Here is a 16,894-nt window from a genome sequence, read left to right on the forward strand (position 1 = left end):
TGGATGGTATTCTAGGAGTTATTCCCTCCCTTCCACTGGGTGTTTTTTATCTATTGTGCAAAGTTTGGTGGACTTTATAAGGTTGGTCCGGCTGCCCCTTAGGTGCGCCCAAGAGGTACAGCTATTTGTTGTATTGCTACCTGACAAGTGACAACATGTGCTTATGCCAAGATGATGGTTTTGGAAACATGAGCCAAAGTGTGTAAAGTCTGGAAAAGCCCATGTCGGCATTCTGTTGATAATAAAACTTGGGGCTCTTTATCAATCTCGGACAGGGGTTCCCAACTCTAATCCTCAAGTACCACCAACAGGTCACGTGTTGAGGATTTCTTTGAACAAGCGCAGGTGAGTTACTCTATTTACAGTAGGTGGGTCAGTAATTATTGTTACTGCGTCTTTGGACGCAACAGTCATGTGAAAATATGCTAATGCATATGTCAATCAGGCTGCAGCAGAAGGGGCAATGCATGTGATGACACAGAGGGGGCAATGCGTGTGACGGACGTGCAGAATGGTTCCTGCACAAACGCCCCACCATCGGAGATGTATGCAAATCCCCGAATTAGGCTTCATGTCGACATTCTGATGTCACATTCTGATTGTCGACATAATGACTTACATATCTGATCTATGAAATAGAGCTTTCTTTATATAAGAGGAGAGTTCTCAATCTTCTTCTTAAAGTTGTTGCCCGTAGCAACCAATCCGATACTAGCAATCATTTATTTAGTATTGTATAAAATGATAGCTAAATTCTGATTGGTTGCAATGACCAACACCTTCACGTCTCCTCGTCTGAAGGTTTGATAACTTTTCCCCTAAATGTTTATAATAATTCTATGGTAAATGTACAACCCAGCCATGGCTATTGCTGCCAGCCGTCACTGCTGGCAGCATTATATAGAGGGAGCCGCACGCACCCTCCAGCCTTCCCTCTACATACACTGCGCAAAAGTGACAGTTGTAGTCAGAAGTGATTCCTTTCATGCTTACTGTATCTGTGTCATCTCAGGAATTGCTGGCTTGTGCAGGGTTCAGTATGATTTACCGACGGACACAACACTGACGGTCATAATCCCGACAGCCATTGACTGACACTCAAAATACAGACACAGTCAAAATACAGACATTCATTATACCGCCATGTTCAACATGCTGACATAGTCATAATGCCGACATTTGAATTGCCAACATGAGTTTTTCTGGGGAGGTTTTGGGGTCAATGTCGACATAGGTCGATATGGACAATGTCTAAGTGTTCCATTTCCCCTTGCTGCGCTTGCCATCCTTCGGGCACGGTGCCTTGCTACGCTTGGCACACTGGGGGTAATTCCAAGTTGATCGCAGCAAGAAATTTTTTAGCAGTTGGGCAAAACCATGTGCACTGCAGGTGAGGCAGATATAACATGTGCAGAGAGAGTTAGATTTGGGTGTGGTGTGTTCAATCTGCAATCTAATTTGCAGTGTAAAAATAAAGCAGCCAGTATTTGCGCTGCACAGAAACAAAATAACCCACCCAAATCTAACTCTCTCTGCACATGTTATATCTACCTCCCCTGCAGTGCACATGGTTTTGCCCAACTGCTAAAAAATTTCCTGCTGCGATCAACTTGGAATTACCCCCACTATTTTATTCCCCCTCCAGGTCCACTGAGATGGTAAAGTATGAACAAGGCAAAAATTCCTTAAAAATGCACGTCGGCATTTTGACATGTCGGCATTTCAAATGTCGGTATTCTCTGTCAGCATTTTGAACATAAGGAATGTCGGTATTTTGACCATGTCGGTATTTTGACTGTCGGGATTATGACCATCTGTATTGTGTCAGTCGGTAAATCAACTGCTGCCCCTTGTGCAGAGCTGCGGGGCAGCGAGCACCTAGTCTCTGTGCCAGGTAAGTAACACTAAGCAGCTCCTACATTTTCTTTCTTTTTTTTTAGATTCAAGATTTTTATTGAAGATTATAGATTATTGCTTTTTGTTTTAATACAAACCAAGTAACATTAACAATTTGTCACATTGCAGTATCATAAATGTGTCACGGTTTCAATAAGGTTAGAATTATAATACAATTATTAAATACAGTTGTGGTCTCCATTATGTTAAGCGCATGACGTAACACAAAACATCAATTACAGTATATGGACAATATCCGGTATAGAAACAGTAAAGTTAATTTATGCAAATCGGCTGAATGAATCTCTCGTCACTGTCCAGTACATTCATCTTGCAGGGCTAAGTGTGCACAAAGTAGGGTAGGGCTGTTCCATTCATGAGATATAGAAAAAACAAGAGAGCATCTCCCTTGAGTTCTTAAATATAATTAACCAGGGTCCTCGGACTGTTGAATGTAGGGAGATACCAACCACTTCTCCCAAATTTTGTAATATTTGGTTTCCGCCAGTCTAGACACATTTGCCATGTCCAGCCACCTCATTAACTAGTATTATCCATGCACCGATAGTGGGGCCTATAGGGGCCATCCATGACCTAGCTATGCAAACCTTTACCCGTGTACATAAATTAATAATATATCGCTGCGTGCATTTATCGAGAATGTCATTGTCAAAAGCTGCCAATACACACACGAGGAAAGGCTTACTAGGTTGAACATGTATACACCGGGAAAAAAAGGCGTCTAAGAGGAGACATTATTAATGTCTTCAAATATGTAACGGTGCACTACAAAGAGTTATCAGAGGAATTATTTATTAAAAGAACTCTGTTTAGGACACGTGGGCACTCGTTGAGGCTGGAGGAAAAAAAATTCTGTACGCAACGGAGGAAAGGGTTCTTTACTGTTAGGGCAATAAGGATTTGGCATTCCTTGCTAGGGAAAGTAATAATGGTGGACTCTGTGGGCGGGATTCAATTCCTTTCACCCCTTTCCACACCCCTTATGTTTCTGCCCTCGGAGGCATGGTATCATTATTTCAGCTTGCTGCCCTTGGAGTACCGAGGCACCCAACCCTTTACACGGCTAAACCTGATTACTATGGGTGCGATATTCTGATTAACGGGGATCCTTTTAGACAGGAGATTGGGCGTGATAAATCATTTGAATTCCACCCATTAAATACATTTAAAAAAGGATTGGATGAATTTCTGATTGAAAAGGATATCCAAGATACAACATTTAAAATATTGTTAATGTAACATGACTTATAGTTGTTAACTAGTCATAAAACATTATTCAGCAGGTACAGTAAAATCAACTCAACTTAATACAGATTACAGGTTGAACACGATGGGCATTTTGCCTCTTTTCAACCTCAATGACTATGTTACTATGTTAGTACGTTTAAGGGTAATGGTATCCCCGTTGTAACCATAATCTGGACTCCTTCCAGAATGAGTCAATTATGGGTCAGGAACATAATAAATGCCAAAATGTACACTTCGAGTCCTGCCTGCCCCTCATTTGTAGCAAGTGCTCAGGCGTAATACAAACTCTGTGAAGCATAAAGAGCTAGATTTGTTGATATCTAACTGTTGTAGTAGACATTCGGGGACAACCCAGAGTGGCAGCCCACACTTCCTGAGATATAGGTCTAAGCCCCTACATTTGCTGGGGTGTAACGTGCTATTTTCCCAGCAATGTGGTCAACGGTAAGTGTGACTCATTCTGTACCAAAATTATAAAAATCATGTTCTGCTATTTACAGTAACACTATAGAACTGTACTTCACTCTGATTCACACGCAACGGGCATCTTACTGGCATCCACTAACGTTATGACGCCTGTTAGAGTCAAATAAATTACTAATAGTACATATTCACTTGACATGGCCTCCACAAACTTATACCCCTTTTTGTCTTTCATCGTCCACCCTCATTACACTTTGTTTTCTTTCATTGGCAAAGACGCTAAATTGACACTGGACTCATAAGTGGGATGTGTGCCCACGCGGCCGACGGCCCAATGGAAGGATGAAAGGGGGATGGGTAGGTACTGTATGTGCGGTCTAACTGTAGCACCTTGGCAAGCCCACTGACCATACAGTGCCAGCGGGGCAGTAGAGTCCTGGGTGGGTAAAATGAGTTAGGCAGAAGGGAGAAGGCATTCATATTAATATTAAGAAGTTGGTTTCCAGATGGCATGGGTGGAAGAGGTACTTACATGGTAGAAAGGGCTTGTCCCCAATCTGATTATTAAAGTTGAGACTACTTTAGGGTAGCCGCTTTCTTGTCCAGCACTTTTTGTATTGGAAGATGAAGCTGTGACCATTATTGCCCAAATCATGTCTCTAAGTTAGTCCAGTTGTGCACCATCTGGTTGGACTATGACCCTTATTTCTCCATGCTGGCCATGGGTACTTGCCGGCTTCTGCAAATTTGTAGAGCTGTGTAATATCCATCGCAAGACCCCCATCCATTCCCCCGGGGTGGCGTGGCTATTCCTACTTCCATTGGCCCCTCCTCATCCTCCTTTCTTCATTACTCATCTGTCAAATACTCCCTACGGGAGAGATGTACTAGGCAGTGAAGAGAGGAGAAGTGGCCAGTGTAGATGTTGCCCATGGCAACCAATCAGCATTGAGGTAACATTTATAATTTGCATACTATAAAATTATACAGAGCAGCTGATTGGTTGGGCAACTTCTCCACTCTGCTGGCATTGAATCATTTGTAGTTTACATTAATCATGAGAGCGAGCGGCAGTGCGCTCATTACAGGTCGCAATTTTGCCGTGCGCAGTATTTTATTGCATTGCTCAAATTGTATCTGATAACAGGATCTGCATCAGACTGCACAAGTAGTGGTGTTCCCATAACAACCAGTCAGATTCTGTCTATCATTTTCCAGGATGCAGTAGACAAATGATAGCTAGAACCTGATTGGCTGCTATGGGCAACACCTTCACTTTTCAGTTTTACAAGCCTTAGTAAATCTATTCCTAAATGCGTGAGACAACACTTAACTGGCACCAGCTCTCACCTGCAGAAATGACCAAACATCGCACCTAAAAAATATACTCTACCAAATGTAATCTATTTTTGTAATGTGCTGCTCCACAAAACAAGGTGCCTCGGTGTGCCTCACCCATAATCCACCAGGACTGCTCCCACTCCACTCCTAAATGCTGCCACTTGCTCCAGAAATCTCGGGGCACTTGTGCATATTGTAGAGGACAACCACTCCAAAAGCTGATATGCAATGAAGAAAAGTCATTTTGTTCTTTGTTGAGGTACCTCAGGTTCTGTCTCAGGGGTTCTTAACCTAAAACCTAATGTTCTCTTAGCAGACATATTGGGGCATACGAATTGCATGCTGGGAAATACAGGTATATGCGGCTCTCTGCCAGTATTCAGAGTTGTGCTGGTCTATGCAGTTGCCCTAGCTCTACTAGGGGTCTATTCATGAAGCAGTGAAAAGTGTGGAGAAGTGAGCCAGTGGAGAAGTTGCCCATGGCAACCAATCAGCATTGAAGTAACATTTATAATTTGCATACTATACAATTGTATGGAGCAGCTGATTGGTTGCCATGGGCAACTTCTCCAATGGCTCTCTTCTCCATTCTTTTCACTGCTTCATGAATAGACCCCTAAATCCGCTTGTGAAAGTGCCATCACTATCAGCGCACACTTACACGAGCCCCATCCTTGGTGCAAGATATCTGTCTGCGTACGCTCCCCTAAGAATAGCCCGCAATTCCACCTACACACCCGCGAAACACTTATCCTACATGTCAGTGCCCATTTTCCACCCTGGTACACCCACTTTGCCGCAACAGATATGGCTGAGAAACCTACAATATTCTGCATCCATCTGCAAACTGACCTGAGAGAATCACTGTATCAGCCCCACTGTGATCACCCAAGTGATATACTGCTCATTTTTAATATATTGTTGTTGTTTTTTGATCTGTACAAGGCTCATTATAATAGTATATCTATTTTGTAAACCGCAGTCAAGTAATTAAGGGGTCTATTTACTATGCCTTGAATTGAGATAAAGTAGACGGAGGTAAAGTCCCAACCAACCAGCTCCTGTCATTTTTCAAACACAACCTGTGACATGGTAGTTAGGAGCTGATTAGCTGGTACTTTATCTCTCTTCACTTTATCTCCATCCAAGGCTTAGTAAATAGACCCCTAAGTGACAGCACAGTAATTATTACAAGCTGGACCACGAGCCGCAAAGCTGAGTCTCAGGGGCCCATTTATAAGAAGAAATGAATTCCTGTTCTATGGGCCAGGTTCATGTTTGTGATACCCCTTTCACATCGCACAAATAACCCGGTACCGACACGGCATATTGCCGTGTCGAACCGGGTCAGTGTGCGATGTGAAAGCACACTGGCCGATTTAGCGGGTCGCCTGACCCGGTAAATCAACCCGGTAAAAAAGAAGGGTTTTACCCGGGTTGATTACCGGGTCAGGTGCGGTGTGAATGGGAGCCGTGTCGATGCGACACGGTTCCCATTCACAAGATAGGGAGAGGCGGCGCTGGAGATGAGCTCATCTCCCGACACCGCCTCCACCCCCGCCCCTGCTGCTGCTGCGCGCTCCGTTGTTATGGCAACCGACCCGGTATATTGCCGGGTCGGAAAGCCAGCAGCAGAGTGCAAATGCCGGATCCCACCCGGTAAGTACCGGGTAGGATCCGGCATTTGCAGTCTGAATGCAGCATAAGTAAAGCCCAAAAAGCAAATAACTTTTTGCCTGGAACACACCATGTTGCCAAGGGGAGCAAATACATGTATAACTTTCTGTGCAGGGTAAATACTGTCTGCTTTTGCATGCAGCCCACTAATATTTGACAGCTTTATTTCTACACTGCAATTTAGATTTCAGTTTGAACACACCGCACCCAAAATCTAACTCTCTCTGCACATGTTACATCTGCCCCCCTGCAGTGCAACATGGTTTTGACCAGGTGCACAGTTACTTGCTTTACTTTCAAATCAGAATCAGGCTCTACAATATGTACATTACATAAATAGGTAATTTACCTTTGCGGGTATGCCATTGTGTTGCTTCAAATGTGGGATATTACATGCATGATCTGGTGTAATAATTATTGAACGTGGGAAGGCATAACCACAAAAAAATATACATATAACACAGTATCAGTATGAGAGGATATGACTTAAATGTCACCCTATGAAAAACACTGATTTTGCACGTTTTTAAAATTTGTTACATTTTACATAGGTCTCTGCAGTGCTATATGGGGCTCAGCGGTACTTAATAACGGCGTCACTTTTTGTTAGCGCAATTTGTAACCAGAAACAGGAAAAAAATCAGTGAAATAATTTCAGATATGAATATAATGAAGACTTATCCAGAACATGGAAGCTGCTGTAAATCTTGCATCACCTTGTGACCTTGCTATGAAGAAAAGAGCACCGGTTCAGTAAGTAAAGAAAAGTGAAGTTTCTGTAGCAAAATTCAATTCAAATTGCAGTTTGTATTTGTATCTCTCTGTATTCTCTCTGCTGATTTGTATATATTTATTTAGGGTTAGAATATTACAATTAGGAGTTACTCTTACCTTGTTTAGTCTCCCCATCTGCCACCTGTCCTCCCGATATGTAAAGTTAATTCATTCTGAACAAGTATCCTTGAAAATGTCTTTGGACCAACTACACAGTGTGTACAGGTATGCCGTTAGGAAGACACAATATTGTCACTCTAGTCACAGTGTAGACTTTACGCCTTCCTCTTTTCATTTCCTCTGCTCGTCATATAGTAAAACCACTTAAATGTTTGTGAAATTTGCCTGAGATATGACACAGTGACACACACATACTTAACAGAAAGCCACCCACAACAGCCTGCAACTTCATAGAATATGTAACATGAGCAGCTTCACGTTAGTAACTGTATGCTTGCTAAAGACTGCTCTTGAAATCTACTACGATTGCCAAACTATAGAAGTTCAACGTACGGTCTCTGTACTCATTATCATCAGAAGTTTCATCTCTTATTTGGTGGCAAAGACGTGCGCAGGCGGTGGGTAAGGGGTGTGCGATAACGTCTAACCAATTTGATGCGCTAGGCAAGATTTTGGCTGGTGCCCCCTGTGCCTCTGACCCAGCACCCCTTTCCCAGCACAGCGTCCATAACCCAGCAGCGCAGATCACAGCAGCAACCAGTGGCACCCATCCCCCAAGGCAATCCTCATCCACAGAGTGGTAGCATTTTGGTACCCTGTGCCAGCAACAGCATCGGCACCCCCACCCCCCATATTTTAAATAGGGACAGCGCTTGCCAAAGGCAGCTCCCCAAAACAGGGGTACATTCTTGCTGGTAAGCTGTGTGGCCATACAATATTTCCCCCAATTCAAATTACGCCACACAATAGTGCAACCTTATTCACATTCTGGGCCAGATGTACTAAGCTTGAAAAGTGATAAATATCACTGTGATAAAGCACCAGCCAATCGGCTCCTAACTGTCATTTTTCAAACACAGCCTGTGACATGGCAGTTAGGAGCCGATTGGCTGGTGCTTTATCACAGTGATATTTATCACTTTTCAGGCTTAGTACATCTCCCCCTATATCACACAGTAGTGTCCCTAATTCACGTTACACCATATCGTATTGCTCCAAATTCACCTTACACCACACATTAATGCCCTTTATATACGTTACACCTTACAGTAGTGGCCTTTATACACGTTACACCACACCGTAGTGCACCTTACACACATAATGCCCCTTACATACTATGCCCATATTAATAATGTCCTAGTACAGTAGATAAGTCCAACAAAATAGCAGGTTCCAAAAAAGTTCTTCACAAGAGCAAAAAGTATTTATTAAAAGTAATAAAAATAGCATTTAAAAATATCACATAAAAATCACTTGTAGGTAAGGCTGAAACAATCCTTTAAATGGGCACAGTGCGGAGAGAGCTCTACAATGCACATACTGGGGTAAATTTACTAAGGTGGGAGTTTTTAGAACTGGTGATGTTGCCCATAGCAACCAATCAGATTCTACTTAACATTTGTCTAGCTGCTTCTAGAAGATAATAGATGCAATCTGATTGGTTGCTATGGGCAACATCACCAGTTCTAAAAATCTCCCACCTTAGTAAATTTACCCCACTGTATGCTCAGTGCAGCCTGGGATTTCAGCAAGATCTCATCACCCGTTCCCTCCTGTGCATCGTAGAGACAGTGAAAGGGTTGGGACCTCGGAGCTGATAGCCGCTGGCCTTCCTATTCCCCCTACACACTATGTGCTCGCAGCGGAGGTATGCTATAGACTCAGTGGTACAGATATAAGAGCCGCCGTTTCCTCCCTGGTCTGTGCCCACACAAAAGGTGTCCTTGAGGTGCCCTGCAAACTGCCATTGTCAAGCTGAGTCGGCCCTAGGCATGGGATGTCTGTCCCTAGGCACTTGCCTAGCATGCCTATGCCTAGGACCAGCTCTACATATACTCCTCTCTGGTCTGGCTGCACTTCTTATGGGCCAGCTGGTGACATGATGAGGATGTATTGGAGCACCCACTGATGTCACTGCTGCACACAGCCTTGACCCCAGTGGCTGCTGGGATGTTGCGTATGCTAAAGTAACCCCGCGCCGCTCATTTTTTTATACCGGCTGCTGTGGTCCACATCATTAATATTGCTAGGTGCAGGAGATATGTCAGGAACCAGCTTACATTCCCCATACCCATGGCTCTGAATCATACAGAGCCCACAACACACACAGTTCACACCAAGAACTGTCCATTTCAAGGAAAGACAGATCCGACCAAGTTTCACCTGACTCGGAATAGGATACACAGCATTTGCTGTATGCAATAAGTCGCCATTTGCATCCATGAACAGAGATCCGTGGGACTCAGAACCTCTTTATTTAAATAGGACAACACAAACATTTTAGTATTACAGGATAGGTATAAAGGCTTTAGAGCAGTCCTTATTTTACACACAATCCTCAACAGAATATGTAAATTGTATAAATATATGGGGCTGCGTAGCATTTTTTTTGTGAGCACATACGCAGTGTGCAAACGTGTATAAATGCACACTTATGCACATTTGGCACGCACCTTACGAGCAGAGAGACGGAATGGTGGTAGTGGGGGGTGTAAATAAAGTTCAGTGAATGCTGGAGATGTAGGACGGAACAGTGCAGTGTACTGATGAAAATCCTGTATGAGTTCGATATAGGAGCACATAAAGAACATACACAGAGGACCTATTCAGTGGTTCCCAAACTCGGTCCTCAAGGACCCCCAACAGTTCCTGTTTTCTAGGTCACCTGTGGATTTTTTCAATTTGGCAGTAGATGATACACAGCGCACCTGCCTGGGTGACATGGAAAACATAACCTGTTGGGGGTCCTTGAGGACCAAGTTTGGGAACCACTGCTATAGATGAATATGGTAATATGCAAAAAAAATAAACAATATAGTTTAACATAGTGCAATCATCACTAATAAATGAGGGTTCATGGGGCACCTGGATTATATATGAACTCCAGGCCGGAGTGAGTCTCTCAGGGGCGTAACCAGGACTCTATGGGCCCAATAACAACATATTGAAGAGACCCCTGTCCTAATGATTCTTGAGTGACATCTCTCCACAGCAGTTTTAAGTATATGCCCCATAATAGTGCCCTAGTTCATTTTCTGAACCATAGTAGAGCCCAAGCTAATATAATACCCCATAGTAGTGGTCTAGTTTATTTTATGAGCCATTGCAGTTCCCTAGTTTACATGATGCCAGTACACATCTGGCCTCATTGAGGTCCAGTTGTAATTGACACTCCTCCGCTAGTCTGAGATCAATCCGGACATTCTGATGGATGGGAGTAGAGATGTATCCCAGTGCCGAGGCTAGGTATTGGTACCCAGCGCAGATGGCAGCCAATCAGGAGGGGCTGCTCCGCCCACTAGCTCCAGCTTATAATAGCCATTAAAAGAGGAACAAGCCATTGCGCTGTTGGATGGAGGTGGTCCAAGCTCAATTCTAAACTACAGCTTACAAATAATGCCAACGGCGTTTGTGTGCTAGATGTAAAAGCAGACAGAATAGTGCCCATGCGTGCCTTGCATTGCTACATGTCAGGTGAACATATAGCACCATGTAGTACACTATGTGGAACATTTACTAAGCAGTGATAAGAGCGGAGACGTGAGCCAGTGGAGAAGTTGCCCCATCAACCAATCAGCAGCTCTGTATAATTTTAAAGTATGTAATATATGGATGTTACTTCAGTGCCGATTGGTTGCCGTGGGTAACTTCTCCACTGGTTCACTTCTCCACTCTTATCACTGCTTAGTAAATGTCCCCCTATATTCTGTTGCACTACAGTGGTTTAGAAATATATCTTCAAGCATAATCAGAATGACAAAGCTGACCACAGGTGGACAGGGGAAATACCTGGTGGGCCCCACTGCTTGAGGGCCACTGCTTGAGGACCCCACCCTCTCTTCTAGGGGTCCGTATCATGGATGAACTTCAAGTGCTTGGTTTGTTTCTATGGAAACTACACAAGATTAACCCCCCTGTCATTCAAAATGGGTGGTCCTGCACACCCTGTCCCCTCTATTGCATGTCCTCTCTAATGGTTGGCCAAGTCCCTCTACGATGGCTATACAAACCATCTTGGCTGGCCACACCCCTTAAGCTTGAGCACCTACCACTGCATTCCCTTTTGGGGCGTCCATGTCCCAGTTCAACACTGTGTGGGCGTATCACTGGGGTGGGTGGGAACTGACGCTTAATAGCGTACATTGGAGGCCACACTCAGATGGAGATTCTGCACACAGCATGGGGACAGATGCAAGCACCAAGGAGCTTCTAATGGTTGCGGCTGCAGCCATACAAGGTGTAACAATGTGAATTTTGCAGCACATTGGTGGTCATTCCGAGTTGTTCGCTCGGTAATTTTCTTCGCATCGCAGCGATTTTCCGCTAATTGCGCATGCGCAATGTTCGCACTGCGACTGCGCCAAGTAAATTTGCTATGCAGTTAGGTATTTTACTCACGGCATTACGAGGTTTTTTCTTCGTTCTGGTGATCGTAATGTGATTGACAGGAAGTGGGTGTTTCTGGGCGGAAACTGGCCGTTTTATGGGTGTGTGTGAAAAAACGCTACCGTTTCTGGGAAAAACGCGGGAGTGTCTGAAGAAACGGGGGAGTGTCTGGGCGAACGCTGGGTGTGTTTGTGACGTCAAACCAGGAACGAAACTGACTGAACTGATCGCAGTTGCCGAGTAAGTGTGGAGCTACTCAGAAACTGCTAAGAAGTGTCTATTCGCAATTCTGCTAATCTTTCGTTCGCAATTTTACTATGCTAAGATTCACTCCCAGTAGGGGGCGGCTTAGCGTGTGCAAAGCTGCTAAAAGCAGCTTGCGAGCGAACAACTCGGAATGAGGGCCATTATCCAGTTTGTCAAATGTGATAGAACAAAAATTAAACCAATATTTATTTATTAATTGTTATTTATATAGCGCACTCATAACCCCAGTGCTTTATGAGAATATCTGGACATTCACACCAGTCCCTGCCCCAGTGAGTTTACACTCTATGGGGGACATTCACTAAGCAGTGATAAGAGCGGAGAAGTGAGCCAGTGGAGAATTGGCCCCATCAACCATCAGCAGCTCTGTATCATTTTATAGTATGCAATTTAGAGATGATACTTCAGTGCTGATTGGCTGCCATGGGTACTTCTCCACTGGCTCACTTCTCCGCTCTTATCACTGATTAGTAAATGTCCCCCTTTATTCCTTACCAGATGTACACTTACACACTAGGAGTATTTTGTTGGGAGCATGAGGAGAATATACAAACTCTACACTTAGGGGGATATCCAATTAGCCCTGGTAATTTACAGGCGCTAATTGTTCCGCCGGGGGCTCTCTAACTAGCCCCGATAAGCCGGCACGAAATGTGGCTTATTGGAGATTTTGTTTCGCCTGCCACCAAATCCCTTGAAACAGCCCCGGTTTCATGCGAAAACGGGGCTGTTTCTACTGAAAACACACAGGTTTCACTGAACCTGTGTGTTTTCGGGAAGTCAGCTTTTTTTTTTTTTTTTACGGGCGATCCATATTGGATAGCCTCTAAAAGAGAATCGGTGAAACATTGAAAAAAAATTCACTGGTAATTGAATATCCCCCGCTCTTTCAGATCAAAAATGATGGGTCTGACCTAGGATTATGAACACAGATCCTACTCGTGTCGGACACGGCTCAGACCTCTTTCACTCTGACGACTGGACCCGGGTTATTCCCAGCTCCAGCCATTCACAACTAGTGATGTGCACCGGACATTTTTCGGGTTTTGTGTTTTGGTTTTGGATTCGGTTCCGCGGCCGTGTTTTGGATTCGGACGCGTTTTGGCAAAACCTCCCTGAAATTTTTTTATCGGATTTGGGTGTGTTTTGGATTCGTTTTTTTTTTTTACAAAAAACCCTCAAAAACAGCTTAAATCATAGAATTTGCGGGTAATTTTGATCCCATAGTATTATTAACCTCAATAACCTTAATTTAAACTCATTTTCAGTCTATTCTGAACACCTCACACCTCACAATATTATTTTTAGTCCTAAAATTTGCACCGAGGTCGCTGGATGGCTAAGCTAAGCGACACAAGTGGCCGACACAAACACCTGGCCCATCTAGGAGTGGCACTGCAGTGTCAGGCAGGATGGCACTTCAAAAAAATTGTCCCCAAACAGTACATGATGCAAAGAAAAAAAGAGGCGCAATGAGGTAGCTGTGTGACTAAGCTAAGCGACCCTAGTGGCCGACACAAACACCTGGCCCATCTAGGAGTGGCATTGCAGTGTCAGACAGGATGGCACTTCAAAAAAATAGTCCCCAAACAGCACATGATGCAAAGAAAAATGAAAGAAAAAAGAGGTGCAAGATGGAATTGTCATTGGGCCCTCCCACCCACTCTTATGTTGTATAAACAGGACATGCACACTTTAACGAACCCATCATTTCAGCGACAGGGTCTGCCACACGACTGTGACTGAAATGACTGTTTGGTTTGGGCCCCCACCAAAAAAAGAAGCAATCAATCTCTCCTTGCACAAACTGGCTCTACAGAGGCAAGATGTCCACCTCATCATCATCCTCCGATTCCTCACCCCTTTCACTGTGTACATCCCCCTCCTCACAGATTATTAATTCGTCCCCACTGGAATCCACCATCTCAGGTCCCTGTGTACTTTCTGGAGGCAATTGCTGCTGGTGAATGTCTCCACGGGGGAATTGATTATAATTAATTTTGATGAACATCATCTTCTCCACATTTTCTGGAAGTAACCTCGTACGCCGATTGCTGACAAGGTGAGCGGCTGCACTAAACACTCTTTCGGAGTACACACTGGAGGGAGGGTAACTTAGGTAGAATAAAGCCAGTTTGTGCAAGGGCCTCCAAATTGCCTCTTTTTCCTGCCAGTATACGTACGGTCTGTCTGACGTGCCTACTTGGATGCGGTCACTCATATAATCCTCCACCATTCTTTCAATGGTGAGAGAATCATATGCAGTGACAGTAGACGACATGTCAGTAATCGTTGGCAGGTCCTTCAGTCCGGACCAGATGTCAGCACTCGCTCCAGACTGCCCTGCATCACCGCCAGCGGGTGGGCTCGGAATTCGTAGCCTTTTCCTCGCACCCCCAGTTGCGGGAGAATGTGAAGGAGGAGATGTTGACGGGTCACGTTCCGCTTGACTTGACAATTTTCTCACCAGCAGGTCTTTGAACCTCTGCAGACTTGTGTCTGCCGGAAAGAGAGATACAACGTAGGTTTTAAATCTAGGATCGAGCACGGTGGCCAAAATGTACTGCTCTGATTTCAACAGATTGACCACCCGTGAATCCTGGTTAAGCGAATGAAGGGCTCCATCCACAAGTCCCACATGCCTAGCGGAATCGCTCTGTTTTAGCTCCTCCTTCAATGTCTCCAGCTTCTTCTGCAAAAGCCTGATGAGGGGAATGACCTGACTCAGGCTGGCAGTGTCTGAACTGACTTCACGTGTGGCAAGTTCAAAGGGTTGCAGAACCTTGCACAACGTTGAAATCATTCTCCACTGCGCTTGAGTCAGGTGTATTCCCCCTCCTTTGCCTATATCGTGGGCAGATGTATAGGCTTGAATGGCCTTTTGTTGCTCCTTAATCCTCTGAAGCATATAGAGGGTTGAATTCCACCTCGTTACCACCTCTTGCTTCAGATGATGGCAGGGCAGGTTCAGAAATGTTTGGTGGTGCTCCAGTCTTCGGCACGCGGTGGCTGAATGCCGAAAGTGGCCCGCAATTCTTCTGGCCACCGACAGCATCTCTTGCACGCCCCTGTCGTTTTTTAAATAATTCTGCACCACCAAATTCAATGTATGTGCAAAACATGGGACGTGCTGGAATTTGCCCAGATGTAATGCACGCACAATATTGGTGGCGTTGTCCGATGTCACAAATCCCCAGGAGAGTCCAATTGGGGTAAGCCATTCTGCGATGATGTTCCTCAGTTTCCGTAAGAGGTTGTCAGCTGTGTGCCTCTTCTGGAAAGCGGTGATACAAAGCGTAGCCTGCCTAGGAACGAGTTGGCGTTTGCGAGATGATGCTACTGGTTCCGCCGCTGCTGTTCTTGCTGCGGGAGGCAATACATCTACCCAGTGGGCTGTCACAGTCATATAGTGCTGAGTCTGCCCTGCTCCACTTGTCCACATGTCCGTGGTTAAGTGGACATTGAGTACAACTGCATTTTCTAGGACACTGGTGACTCTTTTTCTGAGGTCTGTGTACATTTTCGGTATCGCCTGCCTAGAGAAATGGAACCTAGATGGTATTTGGTACCGGGGACACAGTATCTCAATCAAGTCTCTAGTTGCCTCTGAATTAACGGTGGATACCGGAACCACGTTTCTCACCGCCCAGGCTGCCAAGGCCTGAGTTATGCGCTTTGCAGCAGGATGACTGCTGTGATATTTCATCTTCCTCGCAAAGGACTGTTGGACAGTCAATTGCTTACTGGAAGTAGTACAAGTGGTCTTCCGACTTCTCCTCTGGGATGACGATCGACTCCCAGCAGCAACAACAGCAGCGCCAGCAGCAGTAGGCGTTACACTCAAGGATGCATCGGAGGAATCCCAGGCAGGAAAGGACTCGTCAGACTTGCCAGTGACATGGCCTGCAGGACTATTGGCTTTCCTGTGTAAGGAGGAAATTGACACTGAGGGAGTTGGTGGTGTGGTTTGCAGGAGCTTGGTTACAAGAGGAAGGGATTTAGTTGTCAGTGGACTTCTTCCGCTGTCACCCAAAGTTTTTGAACTTGTCACTGACTTCTGAGGAATGCGGTCCCTGTGACGTATAAGGGAGGATGTTCCTAGGTGTTTAACGTCCTTACCCCTACTTATTACAGCTTGACAAAGGCAACACATGGCTTGACACCTGTTGTCCGCATTTGTGTTGAAATAATTCCACACCGAAGAGCTGATTTTTTTTGTATTTTGACCAGGCATGTCAATGGCCATATTCGTCCCACGGACAACAGGTGTCTCCCCGGGTGCCTGACTTAAACAAACCACCTCACCATCAGAATCCTCCTTGTCAATTTCCTCCCCAGCGCCAGCAACACCCATATCCTCCTCATCCTGGTGTACTTCAACAGTGACATCTTCAATTTGACTATCAGGAACTGGACTGCGGGTGCTCCTTCCAGCACTTGCAGGGGGCGTGCAAATGGTGGAAGGCGCAAGCTCTTCACGTCCAGTGTTGGGAAGGTCAGGCATCGCAACCGACACAATTGGACTCTCCTTTGGGATTTGGGATTTAGAAGAACGCACAGTTCTTTGCTATGCTTTTGCCTGCTTAAGTCTTTTCATTTTTCTAGCGAGAGGATGAGTGCTTCCATCCTCATGTGAATCTGAACCACTAGCCATGAACATAGGCCAGGGCCTCAGCCGTTC

The 16,894-nt window shown here is 44.9% G+C and overlaps 1 protein-coding gene across 2 annotated transcripts in view; it reads right to left on the reverse strand.

Moving 5' to 3' along the window:
* ITGB2 (integrin subunit beta 2) overlaps positions 1-16,894 on the reverse strand; it is a 146,120-nt gene that overhangs the window by 106,348 nt on the left and 22,878 nt on the right. The window contains exon 1 of one of the 2 annotated variants that reach the window (XM_063933083.1): positions 7,498-7,624. The exons of the other annotated variant lie outside the window; for it this stretch is intronic. Within the exon in view, the coding sequence (XP_063789153.1) occupies positions 7,498-7,515 (18 nt within the window). The 5' untranslated portion in view covers positions 7,516-7,624. Of the gene's footprint in view, positions 1-7,497; positions 7,625-16,894 lie in introns of those variants that run through there. 2 annotated transcript variants of the gene reach the window in all.

The sequence above is a fragment of the Pseudophryne corroboree genome, chromosome 7, assembly GCF_028390025.1.
Source record: "Pseudophryne corroboree isolate aPseCor3 chromosome 7, aPseCor3.hap2, whole genome shotgun sequence".
NCBI lineage: Eukaryota > Metazoa > Chordata > Amphibia > Anura > Myobatrachidae > Pseudophryne > Pseudophryne corroboree.